This window comes from Camarhynchus parvulus, chromosome 19 (genome assembly GCF_901933205.1).
Source record: "Camarhynchus parvulus chromosome 19, STF_HiC, whole genome shotgun sequence".
Classification (NCBI taxonomy): Eukaryota; Metazoa; Chordata; class Aves; order Passeriformes; family Thraupidae; genus Camarhynchus; species Camarhynchus parvulus.
In genome coordinates, this window is record NC_044589.1 from 685,699 (window position 1) to 707,213 (window position 21,515).

Sequence of the window (21,515 nt, forward strand, 5' to 3'; positions counted from 1 at the left end):
GAAGTAAGAGCTGGGCATGTAGGCCAGTGGCCACAAGATCTTACTTAGAGGCTCTAAAAAGAGGAACCAGTCTGGCTGAGAGGAGCTGTGGAACAGACCCCCTGCCTCCATGCTGCTCTCACAAACTTCCAGGTATAGAGGATGAGGAGGAAGGAACAGCCCACTCACACCCCCTTCACTGATCATTTTCATTTTGTTCACAACCACCTTAAAGCTCAACCTGAAGGTGCATCTCCTTTTCCCCCAGGCTGGCTGGACAGTGGCCAGCAGTTCTGCTGGCCCAGAGCCCCAGGGCTCTTTATCAGGCCAACACAAGACACCTGCCCAGAGCTGAGCCTCCACCTTCTGTGCAGAGCATGGCCCTTCCCAGCTGGTGTGGCCCTGGGACACCCTGCTGAAGCTCTCTGCACAGCCAGGAGATCAGAATCCCTGTGGGATCAGCTGTTCATAGATGCAGCAGCCATACCCAGAACAATCAGCACTAACAAGAGGAGAGTTAGAACAGGAGTTAAGCCTCCAGTCCCTGGGACTAAGCTAGTTTAATGATCAGAAGCCAATATTCAGGGCTAAAAGTGGAAGACCACCCCATGTGCCTCCCGGTCATCAGGGCTGGCCAAATTCAGAGTATCATGAGAGCTTTGGTGTTTTCAGGACCCTTGAATTAGTATAGCCCTTTTGGAAGCTGAGTCCTTCCACCTCATTTGCCCAGAGCCTGCCAGGGAGAAGTTACCCCCCTGCTTTACCAACATCACTTTGTCACATACACCCACCTAGCCTGACTCCTACCCTACCCACTAGGTTACCACCAAAACACATTTGCATTGAGAACCAGTGGGAAAATTTAACTGAAGACCTGACAAATTGGACATTTGATGCTGGGAAGCCAGAATTCCTGAAAAGGAAGCACTGTGTAAAAAATGTAAAGCTGCAACTCCAAGCTGCACAGGCTTCCCTGAGCTCACCCTCCATGTGCCTTTGTTTGAACAGCAGTATATCCATGTTCTGTGCCCAGCTCCCACACACTCCACACGTCCTCCCCTACTCCTCCCACCCACAGGCAAACAGGCTCTGCAAACAAAGCTCAAGCAGCTTGGTGGAAGCCCTGGAAGAAGGAGAATGCTATTCCCTGTGGAGAGGCAAAGATAAGGGAAGCTCCACATAATGGAGCTGTCTGCTTGGGATGCTGTTCTGGTCTCTTGAGGATGGGATCAAGTATGTGCCCTACAATTAATTTGTTGTTTGTGTAACACGTCCTTATTACCATCCACTGAAATTAATAGCTCGATTCACTCTTTTTTTTTTGTCTTCTTTAAATCAAAGCCATTCCTGTTGGGTAAAACAGTCTGAACTGCAATTTACACTGACAATGCAAAGCAGCCCTACTGTGAACACATACCTACCCCTTGACATTCCCTCCAATGATCAGAAACAATAAAACAGCTATTTATGACACAGGGAGATCAATCTAGGATGCATTTCTGCAGGGGACAGACCCAGGGTACAGCTGGGGGGTGGGAAAGTTTGAGACAGTGCTACTGGGGGTAGCACAGAGGGGTTTTGGTTATTAACTGTGTGGAAGGCCCCTCCCAGTGCAGGGGAAATCCAGACAAGCCTCATTCCCTGCTCCAGAACACTGAGCTGTGCACTCACCCTGCAATGTTTTATTGATAAGGCTCCACTAATTTTGTGTTAGTCAGGCACAGGCAACCAACCATCAAAAATCAGATCTGTGGTACAGGTGGTTTTAAACTAAATACAGCAGCACACAGACTTTAAAATGCAGGGCAGCTTGCAAGGCACAGAACAGGCTCAAGAACCTGACCCTGAGGTAGCATGAGGAGGCAGGGACTAAATCATACTCCATTAATACTGAGGAACATCTTACCAAGGAGGAAATCAAGGAATAAGCTGCTGGAGTCAACCCCTACCACAATCAGGCCTCAACCCTGAGAGCTGCAGGCAGTTTTTAAAGGAGATGCTACCAAAGAACCTCCATGATTGTAGATATACTGTGTGGCACTTCCACTACTTCACACTCCTGAAGCAGCAAGGCAGTATTTGCAAAAGCTCTGCCCCCCTGAAAGCCACTTCCAAAACTGGGCAGCCCTAAAAGCACATTATAAACATATTAAAAATCATCTGAGCTGCCAAGTTTAAGTTACTTCTCTGATTGACTCTTATACAGCTTTGTTTGTTTACTTTCATTCTTACCTGCTGATGTTGCCTGGCTGCTGCTGTGATAAACTCAACCAGAGTATCTACTAATGGCTTACACATGATCTGTAACAAAGAAAGACACAGTCTCTCATTAGTGGTTTGTTTTTCAAGCAAAACAGTCTATATTTTACACAGCCTCCTGAGTAAGAAGGAAATGACACAAGAAAGAGAAATGCCCAGAAATCAGCAACAGTTTATTTGAAAATTAACAGCTTTCTTCACACCAGCTCTGAGTGAAATCTTGATCACAACAAAAAGCAGCAGCAAAACTCTTCACCTCTTTTCACCTGGAAAAATCAGGCAAGCATTTTTCACTCCCTGTGTTCTGCTAAGTGAAAACTAAAGTCTGCATCTGGCTGACACTTTCTGTAGTGATGGTTCACATTGTGCACAGCCCCAGTCATAGGCAAAGAAGAACATGTTGAGTTGTAGCCAGGTGTGGGCTGGTCTCTTCTCCCAGGGAACAAATGACAGGATAAAAGGAAAGGACCTAAAGTTGCACATGGGGAGGTTTACATTAGGTATAAGGAGAAATCTCTTCACTGGAAGGGTTGTCAGGCACTGGCACAGGCTTCTCAGGGAAATGGTTGAGTCACCATCCCTGGAGGTATTTAGAAACACATGTGGATGTGGTGATTTTAAAAGATAATTCTACAAGGAACAGTTATCTGGAATCCAGAGGTTTTAGAAATCTGCAGATGGGATCTTAAGTTTGCTGTCCATGTGGGCAACACACAGCCCTGCTCTCCCTCCATTTCTCAAACTTAGGTACAAGGCATCATGGGCTGGTGCCCTAAGAAACCTGGCAAGCACAGGAACTCTCTCCTGGATGGAGTCCTCAGTCTGAAAGCATCCTGCCCCAGTTACATCTCCTCCCACCCTCATATCAGACATCAATTCTAAAAGGTTGGAGAAAGGGTTTCTGTCAGCTGTCTCTAGCATGCTCTGACCTAAAAACCCCTGAAGAATTGTATGACATTCACGCCCATGGCCTGTTTCTTAAAAACTGGCTGTCCTCATGGAGGAGACCAGCCCCAGGCTTGGGTCAAGCCTGCAGGAAATACATCAAATATTTTAGACACTTGCACTGTCTGGCTTGAAGATTAGATTCCAACTAGACTTCACACTCCTCAGCTTTCCTGGAAGAAAACTGAGAAACTGAGCATGCAGTGGGAGCAGAGCTGGACAGGAGCTACATTGGTTGTTCAAACAAGGTGACCTGTTTTGCCTTTGTGCAAAACTAGCTCATCCATGTTGTCTTGAATACTGGTAAAAATTTAAAGCTTCTTAGGCTATGTTTTAAAGAGCAACCTGCTGTTCACCTGCTTTCTGCATGCAGTATCCCAGTCCAAACCATAAATAAGATCCTGGCCTCCTGCAGTGCTGCTATAAAAATTGAGTCTGAGTTTAAGAGTCTGAGCAGGTGAAAATCCAAGGGAACCTCACAGCAGTTTCAAAAGTCTGCAATACAGCAGAGAAGCTTCTCTCCCTACTTTGCCCAGAATTATAATCATACTTTGGAGCCAGCAGAAAGCAACAGAGCCATCAGCACTTACTGGGAAGCGTTTGAAGAGATCATGGAACATGGAGCATGTGAGGGGACTGTTCCTTTTGCTGAGGAACTGGGTCAGTGCCTGCTGATAGACAGCAGCCACCTTCTTCACATTCAAACAGCCTGGGTTCAAAAGCTGGAGGGAAGAACACAGAACAAAAGCATTTCCAGTGAAACACAAGAATGAATCACTAACAATGAATAAATCAATTTTCATCAGTTCTAAGAGGTTTTCCCAACAACGTTATGCTTGAGATATGACACAGAACCATGAATAAACAGCCAAGTGGGCCCCAAATATGCTCTCCCAGGCACTGACAGCCATGTGACCTTGTCACTGACGGGCAGCACAGCTTCCTAGCAGGACTACACACACTCCATGTAGTGTGGGGGCTGTGCTCTAGGTTTGTGGTTGGCATGTCTAGTACACAAAGCTCACAGGGCACTGCAAGCCCATCCTGCAGTCGCTGGGCTGTGCACATGGTGTTTGCTCTCAGCTGAGGAGCTACTTGTACCTGTAAATTTTAATGTATGTACACATCTGTATCTACACACACTCAGCACCTATGTCCAGGACTCCTAGGTACTCAGCAGACAAGCCCTAGCACTGATCAGGGATCCAGCAATCCCAAAACTGTGTCCATGCTCCAATATCCCCCTCTGGTGGGGAACAAGAATCCCAGACACACAGCAACCTGCTCAGGCTACATGGATCTAAACAAACAGGAGTCACTGAAGAGCCAAGTGTGGAGCACTGCATCCCAACGTTCCTGACTGTTCTCATACTGCCAGGGAAGTACTGCTGTTTGGGAAGAGTGAGAAATTAGGGCCCAGGAGGGAAAAGCTGTAATCTTCACAGTAGTGAACCTCTGCCCAAGAAATCTAGCCCCATGGAAATCTAAAGCCAAGTTAATGTGGTGTCCTGTTCTCAGGTCAAACTCCCAGTGCTCCTGCAGCTGAACACTAAAGGCTAAAGTGGAACAAGGAAGATGGGTCTTGAAATATGACCTCAGTTTTTCTAGTTGAGTGTCTCTACTTAGCACTTATTTGACATACACATCTGCAGGGGAAAGATTTCTCCTTCCATGCATGTATTTACTAGAAAAAAATTCTTCTATAGTTTTTCCGTAAATTTGGCTACTGCATCCTAGTGTCTGCTCTAGTTCCACTTTCCTGCTTATTAAAAAGCTCCAAATTATGCTCACAAAGCACAGCTCACTGGAAACACACAACATCTGTCTCTGGTTCTCCACTGCAAAACCTCCCTGGCCTCAACACAATGTCAGTCAGCATCAGCAGCATGACATGAACTGAGCTGTCATTTCCCTCAAACTGGCAGCTCTTGTCAGCTGCTGGATCTGTCCCTGGCTGACCAGGACCAGAGCTCTGCTCCCACTGGAATAAAAGGCTTCCCTGTGAAACTGCAGAAGGATGCTGTGAAGCATGCCTCACTCTAGCCTCAATGTCAAGTATGTTGTTTACATTCCCCCCAGATCTCCTGTTTTGTTTTTCTTTCACAAAAGGCCTGGCACAGCACAGGAGCTACCTGGATTAACACCCTCCACCTCTCCCTAAGCCCTAGAAACACTGGCTGTCTTTTCAGCCTCCAGCAATACTTCCATGTATGTAATTTCCAGGAGGGAGCTCTGTTTATTTTTCCACCCCACAAGATGTCAGCAAGATGAAGGCACTAATTCCTGTGCTCAATGTGAGGGGTTCAGAGGCAAGGCCAGGGTCAGCTGCTGAGACTGAAGCATTGCTTGCTATGTTTCTAGAGGAGGTGACTGGAGTGGGCTGCCCAATATAAAGGGTCACCTACTCTGAGACCTGTGAAATGCAGCAGAGACAGTAGGTAAAAGGGGATCAGACTAAGGGTCTCCTAGTAATGGACACCTGTAGCACAATCAGATGAAGTCTCCCTCCAAACAACTACCACTGAAATCATAGCTGCTCCAAACACTCTTCACCCTTCGCCTTAGCTCAAACCTCAGGGCAATAGGAGTTTACTCTCATCCACCACTGTTCTGTGTCTTCCTGCTCCTCAGCACCCTCTGGAAAAAACTCAAGACTGACTGCCAGGAGTTTAATGGAAAAAAAGCAAATCGGGGAGGAGAACAGCACAAATACACATGAGGCTGCTTTGGATATCAACCTGGATCCACTGAATCAGCAGCCCCTGTGCCTATGGGCAAGCAGGCAGGAAAGGGTGAAAGCCAGGAGGGTGAGGGCCAGAAAGGGATGGGGAACTTTCCAGTGTCATGGAAATCAGGTAGACAGGTACCTGCAAGCAGCAGGCCCAGTGACAATGAACAAGGAAGGCCCACTCAGCAGAACCAGGTAATGCAGCTTTACTGGCAAAAACACATCCTCAGGAGCAGCCTCGTGTCTTACCTGACATGCCTGCTTTGCCTTGCTGTCATTCTGTTTCTCAGGCTCAGGGGGAGGAGCAGTTGAGGATGTGTTTCCTTTCAACACTTTGAGCAGGTACAATGAGGCACTATAAAAGAAAAGGGGAGAACACAGCAGTTACCACAGTGCCACAGTGAAGCTACCTAAGGGCAGAGGCCAAGTGGCACAAGCAGCTTACTCTGTAGCAGAGATGGTTACAGAATTTGAGAGGGTCCCTTCTCTCAGTCTAACCCACTCTGGCCAGACATAAAGACAAAGAAATCTTAGGAAGCTGAATCATTTTGTGTCATCACAGTCATATATCTCCACTGTCAGGCGGGTTTCCTCAAGCTCATGCTTTTGACTGGTACTGCTGGAGGAGTTCTGCACCTTGCCCAGGATCTCTGAGCCTGCACAGCTCAGTCAGTGCTGCAGCATGGCCTCAGCCTCAGCTGCCATGTGCTGGAGAACTCAGGCTGGAGAACTCTCCACTGGGAGAGCATGCAGACCTCTGTGCCTGTGGAAAATGCAGTATTTAGTGGGCACTGCTGGGAAGCTGTCAGGGAACCCTGCAGCACACACAGCCAGCCCCACGCTGCCAGAAGTACCACAGTTTCTGCACAGCCATGGGGGGGTGTGCTGCAGAGCCAACAATGTCCAGTGGGACTGGGTTGACCATGCAACATGGTACCCACTGTACACACAGCTGAGCTGAAAAATCCCAGACTGAGTGTGAAAGTCCTTGTGAAACTGGCTGCATGTCACTAGAGAGCCTGCTGGTAAATGGCACTCCTTTCTACACCATAGAACAGCAAGATCACTCATCTTTCTAACAAATATGTATCTGGCTTATCCTAATTTTCCTCTATTCTACAGCAAAGGAGAAAATACTGGTATGTACAGTAAGGACTCAATGGCTATTGCCCTCATTGTGCTATCATGGAGACAGTAAACACTGCATTTAAAGAACAATCATCACAGGTTAATTAGGAAATACACTCATCCCCCACTGAAGCACACACACTGCATTACTCCCAGAGGAAGCCTCAAGAAAGCACTTCCCACCAGCAGCAGCAGAGCTGTACCAGACCATTTCTGTATCACAGAAGCTATAAAAGACAATCACCAAAAAATAGACATATTTGAAAATGCTTCAGACTGCCAGGACTGACTAGTCCTTATGTAAGACACAGATGCTGGTATGAAGCCTTCTGCAAGACTCTTGCTTCCCAGACCTCTTAACACACATCATCAGACCTGCTCAGATGCCACAGCATCAGTGGAGAAGCTCCTTGTGAACACTCACCTGAAGTAGTAGAGAGCCACTGCAGAGTCAGTGTGCTTGCAGGCTTTCTTGACCAGTCTCTGCACTAAGGCATGCACATCCTCCTGCAGGGAGGCCACTCTCTTGCAGTACTGCTTGTTGCGGCACAGCGAGTTCCTGCACAGCATGAAACAAACACAAACCATCACCTACAGACAGAGCTCTGGGAGCAGATGGCCAGGAACACTGAGCACTTCATCAGGGTGAGTGAGAGCAAAACCAGAACACAGTGAGTGGTAACAAACAATGCTAGCTAGGTATTCAGCAGACAAGCCCTGCAGCACATGGCTGTGGCAAGAAGGGTGAGGACTCCGAACATTTTTCACCTTCAAGCACAAATTTAGATATCAGAGTTTACTTTCCTTCAGAGCTCCCACAAAGGGGACTAACTACCTCAAGCTTCACAACTGGTTCTCAACTGGGGAGAGAGCAGCACTGAAAATGCTTTAGAGAGTGCTGAGGATGTCAAGAAGTGGTGCACAGAGGACACATGTGACACAGCATGCATTATGTCTGTCTAGCTGGTATCATCCCTCACTTCTGGCCCTGAACAGAGAATTTGGACTCTGCATGTCTCAGAAATAACTTGTTGAGAGTTTGTTCCAGCCACAGCAGCAACTCTGTAAGCCTTGGGAGCTGTTCTATGGTCTGACCCAGAGGTCAGAGGCCCATGGAGGTATTCAGTGACATGGCTCCATACCTGCAGTACCTGTGCTTGTTCTTGAGGCTTCCACCTGCGAACAGGTTTGACCCTTCAAGTCCTTTAGCCTAGAAAATGCAGATCCTAATTCCTTTCCTGCAGGTTATGACTAAGCACTGTGTGTGTGTGTGTGGTGCTGGCAATCTAACCTACACAATCTCTAAGCATAGCAGTTGCCTTCAACCTTAGAAAGAGCAGCTCCTGGTGTTCAACCAATGCCACAGGTGTTTATCAAAAGCCATTGTCTATTACCTGGAGGTCTAAGAACACTTACTTGAAGATACTAGCTGTTTTCTGGAGGAAATCCACCTCCTGCTTGTCAGAGTCTGAGCTCATGCACTGTTCAATCAATTGAAGCAGGGGCTCAATGATATCAAACACCAAGGGGCTCTCTGCTTGCTTAACCAGGAACACATCAATCAGATCCAACACCTGCAAACACAGTCATCCATGTGAGGAGTACAACACACAGGGAAACAAGATGGATTTACCCAGAGCATCTACCAGTAGGCTGTGGAGCAGCAGGAGGGGGCTGAAGAAAATTATTTACAGCTGAAATCTATATACATTCTGGTATCCTTTCTACTGTTAAGGCATGGGAAACTGAAAATTAAAATTTGAAACTGAAGATTGAGAGTTGTCTGTTGGTTCCAACTATATTTCCTGCAGTAACACCATTTAGAAAGAACAGTTAAAAGAATCAGTGTCGCCTGGCACAGGTCCCTGTCAGCACCACTGACTGACAGTTCTCACCCCTGCAAGCCCCCTTGAATTACAGACAGTGCACCAGCATAAAATCAGCATTTTTATAGAACAGCATCAGAAGGGAAATGCAGTAGAGCCACTGGCTCACTTCACTATTCAGCCTTGGCTAACTGACTCCTGATACCCATTTCTGTCTGGGAGCAGCTGGAGCTGTCCCTAGATGCTGGAATGTCCCAGAATGTCCATGCTGACACCAGGTGGCCTGACCTTAGCATTACAGTCACAACCAACCAGGGGCTTTAGTAAAACCCCCAATTTTACTGGCAAAAAAAGCTCATATTGCAAAATTACCTTTTTGAGGCACTTTATGCATTAAGGAACACCAAGCTTGTCCAGTTAAAAAAAAAAACTGACAGGCATCTTTGGATAGCTGCAGGAAAGGATCTTATCAATTTAAGTATTTCAGATCAGCAAATGAAAACCATGGTGCCCTTTTTGACAGGACAATCCCGGTTTTCAAACAGGCCTGTGAAGCCCCAGTCACTGACCCCAACAGTGCTGTGCCAGATGCTGTACAAAGCCAGAACAATCCAGCCCCAGCTTCCAGGGGCTCATGACATAGGTGAATGTCCAAGCTGTGTAGTGTTAGGTAGCTGACCGCATGCAGAGGCTTCAACTGATACGCTGTAAGCCAGAGATCTTCACAAAAACACTTGTCTCCCACCTTAGCCTTGAAATCCCTGCGCAGGATCTTCTCTTTCCGCATTCTGTCTTTCTCATCTTTCTTCGCCTGGATCCGTTTCTGCTGCTCAGCAAAAAGGGCTGAGATGTTCTTGTCAAGAGCCATCATAGCCTCATCATCCAGTTCTTCATCACTCTTATCTTCTTCCTTTTGTTTTCAGGAGAGAAAACCCAACACATCAACTCATACACTTCAGAAGGACAGTGGGGAGGGAGCCAGAGCCAAGGCCAGACTCAAGTAGGGGTGTAGCTAACCCACAGTAACACCGTAGGGAGGGAACACAGATGCTCAGACCCAGATATCTCATTTATATTTCCCATCAAGTAATCTGGCTGCACAGCACTAACATGTAGAGAGAATCAGGAGAGGAAAGACGCTGAGGTTTTGACCTGACTCCCTCTGTGCTGTTCCTCCAGTAAAGAGGTTCATATGTTGCTATGCCTGACACCTTTATTGGGATCATTAAATCAAACTCTATCACTGCTATAGTAAGTCTCCAGAGTGGCCTTCAGGGAACACTCCTCCACACAGGCCAGCCAACACACGTAACAGTATCTCAATGCTTTATTTCTCATCAATCTCATTTATTACAGGCAGGAGCACAAGCTGTGTCAGGCTAGACTGAACAAGCTAAAGTGCTCAAGATATATGAACAATAAATAAAAGGACAAGTGACTTATTCCCAGAGCTCACCTAAGACCATGAGTGTTTCAAGTGCCATACAAAGATGGATGCAAGGGTTGAGACTGCATGAGTTCAGGCAGGATGAGGGTTACTAGATCATCTCTCACCAGCCCAACCTCCTGGTATCTGTATCAAGTTAGGCAGTGAAAACATACCAAAGTATTTCCTCCTTGGAGAACTTTCATCAGCTGACTGCGAAAATTATCATCAACTTCTTCACTCTCCTCATCTTCACTGTCAGTGTTGTCTTCATCCGAGGAGTCCTCACTTCCTTCTTCATCCTAAGGAAGGAAAGTTCATCTCCTGAGCCCACCACACAAGCCCAACTCAATTCTCAGAAATAAAACCTCAACCCTCCCCTCCCCTCCTGCCTTCCTTGTAGCCCTCAGATCCAAGGACAGACACCTCAGATAATGGGGTACCAGGTCTCCACAAGGGCTAAAGTGGAATACAATACAGACTTCTCTGTCACATTAAATAAGAATCAAAGAGCAGCTTCCAAGGAACAGCTCCCATCTGACTCTCCTCTCTGCTGATGCCTGTAATGCTTCATGACTTGAATATCTACAGTCCTAAAAATGTGAGATCTGGAATCCAGCTGGCTGTGCATCACAGCCACAATTCTGTCTGTGGATGCAGAAAGGACAGGCCTGTGCTCCTTTCAGGATGCAGCTATTTGTTCTCAGAGAGGCATCTGCTCAACCAGCCACACCTACAACTGCAGGCCAAGAGACTCAAGCACGCACTTCCAACAAGCCATTTGTGTGTGGAACCTTTAAAATAAATCTTAATAGAGGGACAGCCATTTTCCTCAAGTAGAGAAATGATGTTAATCTATTAACACAGCTCAGGAGAAACATTAAATATTGAGCGTATGAGGAGTGTCTGTCACTGGCAATGGCACAATTACCGTGTCCTGGGCAGATTTGGTCTTTTTGTTTGATTCTTCCATCACAACGACTGCACTTTCTTCATTTTGCTCTTGGTTAGGGTCAAAAACCTACAAAAAAAAGGGACTTACGTTTTTTGTTTTGTTTCTAACCATTTCTTGTGTACAACAGACAGAAATTTTAGCACAGTTAAACCAGGTGAATAATGGAATTTTAAGTAAGGGCATTAAATTTCTGCTAATTAACATGCCAAGTTCTTTCTGTAAGTAACAAAAAAGGTGGAGAAAACTGAAGAGGCTGGTGGCATCACACAACTTGGTTTGTTACAAATGAAGTATTAGGTTCATCACAAAGTACCTGACAGCCCATGTTTGCAATCCACATATAATTTTCTCAGTAGGCATCACCTTTCCTAGTGGTATGACCAATTCAGATTTTTAGAGTCACTTATTTTTAGCATCTCTATGAAAAAAGAACTTTACTAAGAAAAAGAAATGTTACCATTTATACTCACATATAAAATCTACCAGTTATATAAACTGACCCAGGAATTTCTTCAGCCTAAAACTATCAAATAATACAGCTTGAAGTTAGCAGATCTCAGGCTCCTGTAAAAAAACAACCAAACTCCTCCCCCACAAAAACAAAAAATAGCCTAAACTCTCTCTAAACTACAGCTCAAATTCAGTAGCACACATCATTGGACAGTTCCTAAACCAAGGAGACTCTAAATTAAACCCAAAATCGAGACGTGCTTGTACATACATGTGTTAGGGACAAAACAGGCAAACAGTACAAAGCCCTGCCAGTGCCTCACTTACATCCAGGATGAGCTGCAAGCCCCTCTTGGTCAGGCTGGGGCATATCCACACAAACACACTCTTGGAAATCCGACGTAAGAGGAGGCTGGGCTGGGCAAGGAGGGAGAGAAGGATTTCCACCATCACCTCAACCCATCCTGGCTCTGAGCTGTCTGCACAGGAACAAACAAACAATGACAGGAAGAGGCATTGGTATAGCAGTAAGAAATAACAGAAAAATTCACCAAGGAATAAAAATTAAAATGGTCCTTTTAGCTGACTCCTAAAGGTACCACTCAGCAATACAGACCAGAAGGCTGGCAGGAAGAAACCACAGGGAGAAACATGTTTGAAATGGTCTTTTGACCACTGCAAAGGCTTACCAGGTAACAAAAGGTACTATTTATTAAATCATTACTTAGATTAGCAGTTCTGCAAGTTGCCTGACACCAATTTGGTCACATTAAAGCAGCTGGTCAGCAAAAGTATATGCATTTTATAGTGTTTCCAGTGAAATCAGAAGTCACAGCAGCCCATGAAAAGTGATGGCACTTGAAATTCATCCTTTAGTCCAAAAGTTTGGGAATCCTGCTCTACAACCAACCAAACCACCAAAGAATTACAGCTTTTATTTTCATAGTGCCCTCAAATAGATTTACACAGATTTCAGGAGAACAAGACCACAGTTGGAGAGGAAATCAAAAGATCAAGGCAAGTTTTTTCCTGGTTAAGTCCCAACCTAGAGGGTCCACAGGCCCCAAACAAGGATCAGCCTCCATCTCCAAACATGCTCTGTTCACACAGAGGACATATTTAGCTTGCTCAGAACTCAAGCTAAGAATAAAACATGTTTGATGCCTGCTGGGTGTTCGAGCCCACAGCTCTGCCAGGCAGACACCACCAGGTCACCACCAGGCACTGGCCCACACAGAACAGTGACTCAAGGAGAATGAACTCCCTTGGAGTGCTCACCCAAACAAGGGCAGCTGTGGAGCTCAGCTCTCCTTCCCAGGGCACACAGGAACACAACCCACTGACAGTGCACACAGAGAGCTGGAGCACAAGACTTAGAATGGAAAGAGAATGAAGAAGGGATTCTTCTGGGGGTAAGTGCATCAAGCCAGAACCAATGCAGGGTGCTTCACTAATGTAGAATTGCCATCTTCTGTCTTTGACAGACCACTAACAATCCCACTCCCTTTCCTTCTGTAGGAAGGACTCACCAGTCTTCTTCTTCTTGGCTTCTTTGCTGAAGGCCTTCTCTGTGCAGTTCAGAAGGTCACTCAGAACCTCTACTGTTTCAGACTGATTCTGTTTGACCACAAGCAGACAGGAAACAGGCTCAGAACTCCCCACTACCAACAACAACAGAAGGAATATGCTCCAATTCTAAGGACCACTCTAAACAGGTACAAATATTACAATCACCTACTGCAACTCTTTCGCAGAAAAAAACCCCATGAAATTAACTAAAAACTGCTCCAGTCAGCAGCAAATCAAGGGCAGAACTAATGGTCAGGCCAAGCTTTGCCCACTACACATCTACAGACAGTGTAAGAATCACAGCTTATTAGCTGCCAGTTGCCCACTTTCTGAAGCCAGAGGTTCAGAAAGGCTGGATCTCTGAACACAGAGGAACTCCCCACCTTGGTGTTCAGAAAGCCCAGCTATCAGCCTATTTTATTCTAGAGAAGTATTCATCAGAGATGTTACCTTGAAAAGATGAATGGCCACTGAAAGCAGAAGTTGTTGGAAAGCACCAACTTTGGCACTGTCTGATTTGTTTTCCTTCTTCTGCAGATTCTTCACAGACTGAAGTGTTCTGAAGAAAGAAACCTCTCTGAGTTTTTCACAATTACAACAGCAAATCATCTCATATGACCAGACTAAAAATGTGACCAAGACTATGGTACTGTTTTGTGTACTTAACATTTCATCTATTGGCATGGGATCCTCTTTTCGTACACAATCTTAATAATAGTATCTGACTGAATGTGAGTTATAAAAAAAACTGCACTTGTGCACAGACTACATTCCTAATATTACAGCAAGGCTAGACCTTTATGGGGAATCAAAAAGACTCCCTGAAAAGAATCATTGAGATGTTTGTATAGGCATTATTAAGAGAAAAGATGAGCAGATTGTTACAATCATGTTTGGGAGGATGATGAACAAAAACAGAAAAGGACATGGCTATCACAGAGTTAACACATAGAAAGAAGAGGAAGAAAGGAATGGGGTGAAAAGACACTCTGAAACCCAGCCATGGGTGCAAGATACTCAAAGACAAGAAAAACAACTGCCACTGCCTGTGAAATGGCTGTGCTACAGCAACCAGAACACCATGAGGCAAAGAGAACACAAGATCTCTTTACTGTCCTAAAGAGAAACCAAGACCAGGGCTTTCCCACCTTTCTCACTTCACCAACCCAGCACCCAGTTTCCCAAGCATCTCACCTCTCCCAGATATCCCTCTGTTCCTTGGTAAAAGGTTTCACAGCTTTGACATGCTCAGTGGAGAGCAGCTTGTTGGCATACTCAACAAGGAGAAAGATCCACAGCTTCCCATCTGCAGTCACACCATGGACGTGCTTCTCTCTCAAGGCTGCAGCCTTTGCTGTATCCCCCAAAACAGGCAGGGTGTTTAATGTCTGAAGTAACCTGCAAAGAAAGACAGACACCATGTTATTGTCAGAGGAACCAAATGGCCTGCTCCTATTTACCAAAATAATACCCACCAGCAAAGCACTCTCATCCCAGAGCTCTGGTCACTCACTGCAGCCCAGACTGACAGTGCCCAACTTTCAACCCACACATCTGGCCAAGACAGCAATGTAGAGCTCATTATCTTGGTGGTCCCAAACCACTTGGTGCTCTCAAAGACACTATTAATCTCAGTTTTTTCTCACTCTGTGTCCCACCATGTCCTCTGCTTTCCTTCTACTGAGGTTTGGCAATCATCTAAAAGCATCTATTACCAACTCTATTTTCCTTTGCACAGGGAGGGCTGTGGAGTCATCAGCTCCTCCCACATGGAGTGGACAGAAAGCCAACAGCCACCAGCACAACCCCAACACCTCCCTCTTGGGTCCTTCCCCTTCCAGTTTGCAATAGAGGCAATGGAAATACTATGGGGAAAAGCAGTATGAGTTTAACTCCACACCTGCCATATCATCTCACATACACTCATCATCTCATACATACTCATCTGTTGTGGACAAAACACAATGTTTGAAAAATCCATCTCCATAAAAAAAAGCCATTTCCTGGTGCTAGAGCCAAAGAAATGCTCCAATAGCAGCCTACCATTCCAAACTTCTTGCCCCACCATTCACAATCTGATCTTATTCTCAGAAAAAAAGAGAAATTTCCAAGCTTAAAGCATGCAATCAAATCCTTACCCAAAGAAGTAGTTTTCTGTCTCCGTATGATCCCGTTCATTCAGGGGCTCTGATGGAAGGACACTAGCCTCAGCTACCTGGGAATTCTTCTTCTTAGCAACAAAGAAAGCATGGAAGAAGCAAAACCTAGAATAGACAGAAATAGGAACAGAATGAAAACCCAGATTGGTCAAACAAAGCAAAATCAGCCCATGCGTGCAAACCAAACAGCTCCACATTCAAGGGAGACCCAGCACTGAAAAAAGCACTATTTACAATGAGACTCTTTTCTTGAGCCACACAGGGTAAAGAAGAGAAAGAGATGCTCAGGACTTCACAAAAGTGAAGCACCAACACTTAAGGCCACAAAACACAATACTACGACTGTCAGATGTGGGTCATACTCTCCAACACACTTTAAGTGACAGATAATTACTTATTAAGACCTGATGTTAAAAACACTATCTTCAAGCAGTTTAGGCAAGCAGGAATGGAAAGTTGATTGAAAATAAACGGGACTGATGTGATTTTAAGTGCCAGCTACTTATGACACAGGTTAGTCTGATTACGCAGAAGGTATTTTGAAAACAAAACCTAGACTCCCAAATGATTTATTATGGAGCATTTCCACTACTGGATTTGCCCAGTGTCATGGGTACAGCTTATCTGGAATACTGCTGTTGAGCTACACAGAATTATCCCAAGCACGTGTGTCTTTACATCAGTCTCACCTGGCAATGTCCATCACAAGGCTCTCTTCTTTTCTGGTGGCACTTTCAATGATGTTAACCAGTCTGTGCATGATCCATCTTCTCAATCGAGCAATCTTCTGTTGTGCTCTTTGAATAAGAAGGAGGGCACAATCAGCAACAAATACAATGCACAATCCACTGCATTCAAGAGGTGACTTACAGATATTTAGAAGGTATACACTAAAGCTGGCAAAGTTATGTAGTAACAAAGCAATAGATACAAAATAAGAGATATAATCTTCTCAAGTTTGCTTTTTACTATGCAAAAGGTGATCTATTTATCCCACAGAGAGCCTGCAGATGAGCAAAAAGCCCTTAAAGAATTGCAGCAGTCAGCAGAGTGAGGTTTATAGGTGCCAGGTAACACAACCTGGCCTGAATGCCAGCATGCCTAACACACAAATAAAAGTGAGGCATAATTCCTACAAAGACCTGAGAAGCTGTAGGGAAAGAGGAAACCATCTGACATATTCTCTAAAGCAACTGTCAGGACTAGAAAAAGAAGAGAAAAGTATCTTTTGGTGATCCAGTCTGCTTTGGGCAGGCTGGCTGGTTCTCAATATGCTTGCAGAATTTCCAGAATTGAATTTTATCCCAGTGAAAGAGTCAGATTCAGCTAAACTTTCTGAGACAGAGGAAATAAACAATTGTCATCTCATGGCAAGGGAACCAGCAAATGCTGAGAGGAAGGTGGGAAGGTGCAGTACCCGTGTACTCACATGTCTGCGTTTTGCCGGTTCTGTTTCTGCCGGTTACTTGAGAAGTCTAAACAACAGTCCAAGTCTGGCCTGAGGAACATGTCTTTGAGCCAGCAGATGTATTTTTGCAAGGCCCCTGCCTGCAGGTGTCTGACTACCCTGGAAGCACTCAACAACACCGGCCTCCCTTGATTGGTAAGGGTAGAGAAGCCCATCATCACAGCCAGCTGCCTCTCTGGGTCATCGCAGCCACTCAGAAATGTATCTATATATCCCTCCATTTCTGCACCAAACTTAAATCCCTGGGGAGACTGAAAAACATGGTCAAAGAAGCAGGTCAGCAACTTCACACTCAGACTGAATGGCTCTGTAAATAAAAATCATAGAATCACAGAATGGCCTGGGTTGGAAGGGACCTCTGAAGTGAATCGGGTTTATTTACTCCCTTGTTGATTTAAAAAATTGAATCAGGAAGAAAACTGACAGTAAATAACAGACTCCAGCTTTGCCTAGCTCCATCTCCAACAATCACCAGAACCCTCATAAGGATCTGCAAGGTAACAGAATTTACTTCTCCAAACAACCAATGTCAAGAAACAAAACAAACCCCAAAACCAGAATCAAATTCAAACAAAGATCTTTTCATCATTTCTCTCATCATCAACAATATTAGGAGCTTCTTCCATTTAGTCTCATTGTTTCCAGGGGATTTGTACACTTCAGACAAGAACCAAATAAAAAAAAATTGAAGCACATGGAAGATCACAGCCTAATTTACTGTGCAACAAGCACAAAAAATAAGAAATAGGAAAACTACTAAGCCAGTGGATAAATCCTGGAGAAAGCTGGTCCATTCAGGGAGGCACCATGGTATGCAGTATTTGCAGAGTAAACCCACACACCTATGGCTGCTCTGATAACAGAACAAGAAGATCACACAGACCTATCTCTCCCAAGGTACAACAACTATTTCTGGGCACATGTGAGGAGGTTTGGCATTGTGTTACCACAAAAACCCAAGCTAAAAGCCAGTTTTATCAGTATTCCCCTTTTACTTTTCCTGTTTATTGCAGGCTTGTGTGGTTTGCTGGCTTCCCAGTAGGGAAAGAGGAAGAGGACCACCAAAATCCAATTCCAAATAATTGTTGTGCTAAAACCTCAGATGTGCTTATTGAAACAAGCACTAACAAACAAAAGCACGAGTTGTCCCTTTTTGTCTTTGCCTTCCAATGTTCATGCGACACCCAGCACAATGATAAACAAAAAGGAGCTTCTGGACACACAGAAGCAAAGGGACTGTTAAAGGACAACACATGACACTGTCAATTTGCTGAGGGCTGCCCTTCCTCTGCCTCCCCCATCATTAGAGCTTTCCTGGCAGCAGCAATGAAAGCAGGTGAGACAGGGCTGAACAGTTTCCACACCCTTAAAATAGGCAATGACAACCAAACACAGGCTATACTCAGTCCACTGCAACCAGTGGTCATACAATAACCTTGCTTTTAGTAAGAGTTCAATGTCTAAAATTACATAAACTTTTTTTATACAAGATGATTTGAAACTAGAAGTGGGGCAGAGACTTCCTCGTGCTCAAGACATGGCCTTTAGCTTGTTCCAAGACCTACCTGAGTTGCTACCACGTGTTCTCCATAGTGCAACATCACCTTCCCTTTGAGAACCACCTGCAGCTGCTCCAGGGACAGCAACGGGAGAGCACTGCCCAGCAATCGGTAGCACATGTAACTGAGTGGGAACAAAGAACATTCCCTCAGGCTAAAGCACAGCACTAAACCCACACACAGGGCTAAGACAGAGAGGAAGTGCTGGGGCAGGGTATAGGAGCGTGCAGGGAGATGAAGTCAAAACTTCTGGGTCAAGAAACAGAAGGGTAACATGGGAAACCACAAACAGTGTATGTTCAAACCTCACAGGTCCTGATTTCTCCTTCAATAGCCCATTCTCCACAACTTCATTCCAGAACAGTTCAAAGGCACCTTCCTTCAGTGCAACTTGTAGCAAATCAAACACTACACTGGGCAATTTCTTGTCTTCCTTCTCAGACTTGGCAGCACTTTTCAGAAGCTCGACAAGTCTAGAAGAAGAAATAAAATAATGTGAGAGATCTGACCTGAAAGAGAATTGCTGAAGGACAAATTCATCCTGCTGAAAGACACAGAACATTTACCAAGAACTGCAGGCTGTGGCCCCTGGGAGAAATGACACAACTATAACTTGGGAACCTGCATAACAATTAACACCTAACCCCTCGCAGCACCTGCAGTGGCAAATACAAGCAGGAATCAGAATCACAGCCACATTTCTCTCACTGCTAGCCAAGAGGAAAATAATGTTCATTTACACCTCCTTATTTAAGAACCTACCTGGAAACATTTTCCTTATTTACAACAGTAGATGAGCCAAACAGCTTCTTCAGCTTTTTAGGTTTCAGAACACCAGGGAATTTCTGCATACCCACAAGCAAAAGGTGCAGGTTCTCTGGAGATGTGAAGGCTGAAGAGAGGTCACCTTGCAAGATGTCAAACAGAACCTCCTCAAACACAGTTTCAGGTACCTAGACAGGAACAAGGGTGACAGCATATAAGAAATATCTGAGGGCATTTTACTAACTTGCAGTGAAGTAAGCACATTAAAGTGTCTGCACTAGAGGACATTTTACTAAAAGCTTGCATTGTTCTGGAAACCCTAGAAACAGTCTTTATGGTGATACAATGAAAAATAAATAATGGATGTGTCCATGACTGCCAGACAGTCCCAGGTGCTGAACCATGGGGAGTAGGACAGGATGCTGTCATCAGACAGCAATTCTGGTCAACTGACTCCAGCTGCAATTGTTCTCTTGCTCTCTGACTGCTTTCCTGTACAGCCAGGCAACCCAGGGACACGGAAACTCTCTATTTTTATTTAACACTGCTAGTCTTCATGTCTACAAATAATATCCACTTTAAAAAAGGAAATAAACTCTTTTCTTTTACGAAACACTCAGAGCTCTTTACTCCTTGTCCCTACATAATTTCATTCCCAACAGCCCAAAGTCCAACCTTAGGCCCAAGTTTGGTGCATGAAAAAAGTGGTTTGCTGTTCAGAGTTTTCAGCCTACATCTCTCCAAAGGAGCACATGGTCTAACACATAATCCAAGCAAGTGAAATGGGAAACATTGTCCATGATTAAGTCAAACCAAGCTAAACCAGAGCACCCTTCCCAGAACACAAGCATCTGCCCACAGGCAATATAGGGACAGCTCCTACAGTTCACACTCTTCCACATTCCCTATAAATGCCAGCTATGAACAAACTACAGGAAAATCTGACCCCAAAGCCAAACTCTCTCTTCCCCCTGCCCCACAAGCCCCAAGCCCCACGCTGTGCCTGTACCTCAGAGGTGATGTCAATGAGAGTTTTGCGTGGCAGATCTCTGAGGTGTGTTTGGTGATTTGTCAGCTGCTGCAGAAGCTGGATGCTCTCCAGCAGAGCTTTCCGGTCCTACAAAGGAAAGATAAGCCAAAACCAGAGGACATATATCAGAAATTAAACTAAAGGCTCAGGTGATAATCCACTCTTTAGAGGTTTATGCCTACTTGTAATAAGAAACACAATTTTGTTCCTTGATTGGTCACTCAGCTTTTTCCAAAATTGTGTTTTCCAGCTGGATATGACAACAGATCCCTTCCTTCCAGGAGAGGTAGAAGCCTCCTGCACTATTTAACACAGTTCCTACATTCTACTCAGGAACAGACATTAAAAAGGCACAAAGAGTCCATGGATGGCACAACAGAAATGAACTGAACTTGATGCTTCAAGTGCCACTGCATCGGTTACTCAGTGATCCAGCCTTTCCCTGTCAATCCTTCTTCCACATCAGAAGCCCCACAAGCAGAACTGACACACCTGACAGCAGTGTTACCTTCACAAGCCGCCCAGACTGGAACAGAGCCATCACTCCAAAAAAGTTCCCAAAAGCAGCATTTCTCACAAGTTTCTGAAAGGAAAAAAAAAAAAAAAAGGAAAATAGGTAAAAATCTGCTTTCCTGAGAGGCTTAGAACTCACAGGCAGCTACACAAACAGCGGAACAAGATGGCAGGAAAATCCAGCCTTGAACACCCCACCATGGGAAGAGAACATACTGAAAAGCAACCCCCTACACCATGTGTAAGAACTGTCCTAAAGTGCCTCTTCATCACACTGACAAATCTCACTTAAAACAGGGTTAGATTACAATGTCATCAACTTCCAATTTCTAGAAATATTTGTCGCTTCATTTTAGTCACTTGCTTTAACATGAACCCCAAAACTACACTATACACCAAGACTTTAAAGAATAGAAACAATTAAAGCAGCAGTTGGCAAATGTTGCCATGAGCTCACTTACTTTTTTCACTTTTTCCAGATTGTGTTTTTCTTTTATCTGTTCCAAAATGCTGCAGAGTGGAATTTCCTCAAAAGCCTGCAAAACCTGAGGAGAAAGATGGAATAGCTGTTTGCAGTTCTTCCATTTCATGACATTATCTTGGGTTAAGATAAAAGAGAGCTGAAGAGTTGTTCAGCACAGCAGCAGATGTGCTGTTTTATCAGGCCAGAATAAAGACAACCAGATCAGTAAAGATGTATAGAATAGGAAGTAGGCTGGGAGAGCTGGGGTTGTGCAGCTTGGAGAAGGCTCCAGG

General features: G+C 44.9%; 1 protein-coding gene across 1 annotated transcript in view; it reads right to left on the bottom strand.

The window, feature by feature from the left end:
* Window positions 1-21,515, bottom strand: part of MYBBP1A (MYB binding protein 1a) — a 54,662-nt gene that overhangs the window by 32,088 nt on the left and 1,059 nt on the right. The window contains exons 3-23 of the mRNA XM_030962880.1: window positions 21,221-21,304; window positions 20,755-20,829; window positions 20,226-20,333; window positions 19,214-19,404; window positions 18,757-18,924; window positions 18,458-18,575; window positions 16,854-17,143; window positions 16,114-16,221; window positions 15,404-15,529; window positions 14,460-14,663; window positions 13,716-13,824; window positions 13,226-13,313; window positions 12,024-12,175; window positions 11,223-11,312; window positions 10,468-10,593; window positions 9,611-9,775; window positions 8,456-8,613; window positions 7,464-7,598; window positions 6,161-6,266; window positions 3,774-3,905; window positions 2,212-2,280 (exon numbers count right to left, since the gene is read on the bottom strand). Coding sequence (XP_030818740.1) covers window positions 2,212-2,280; window positions 3,774-3,905; window positions 6,161-6,266; window positions 7,464-7,598; window positions 8,456-8,613; window positions 9,611-9,775; window positions 10,468-10,593; window positions 11,223-11,312; window positions 12,024-12,175; window positions 13,226-13,313; window positions 13,716-13,824; window positions 14,460-14,663; window positions 15,404-15,529; window positions 16,114-16,221; window positions 16,854-17,143; window positions 18,458-18,575; window positions 18,757-18,924; window positions 19,214-19,404; window positions 20,226-20,333; window positions 20,755-20,829; window positions 21,221-21,304 — 2,802 coding nt within the window. The remainder of the gene's footprint in view (window positions 1-2,211; window positions 2,281-3,773; window positions 3,906-6,160; window positions 6,267-7,463; window positions 7,599-8,455; window positions 8,614-9,610; window positions 9,776-10,467; window positions 10,594-11,222; window positions 11,313-12,023; window positions 12,176-13,225; window positions 13,314-13,715; window positions 13,825-14,459; window positions 14,664-15,403; window positions 15,530-16,113; window positions 16,222-16,853; window positions 17,144-18,457; window positions 18,576-18,756; window positions 18,925-19,213; window positions 19,405-20,225; window positions 20,334-20,754; window positions 20,830-21,220; window positions 21,305-21,515) is intronic.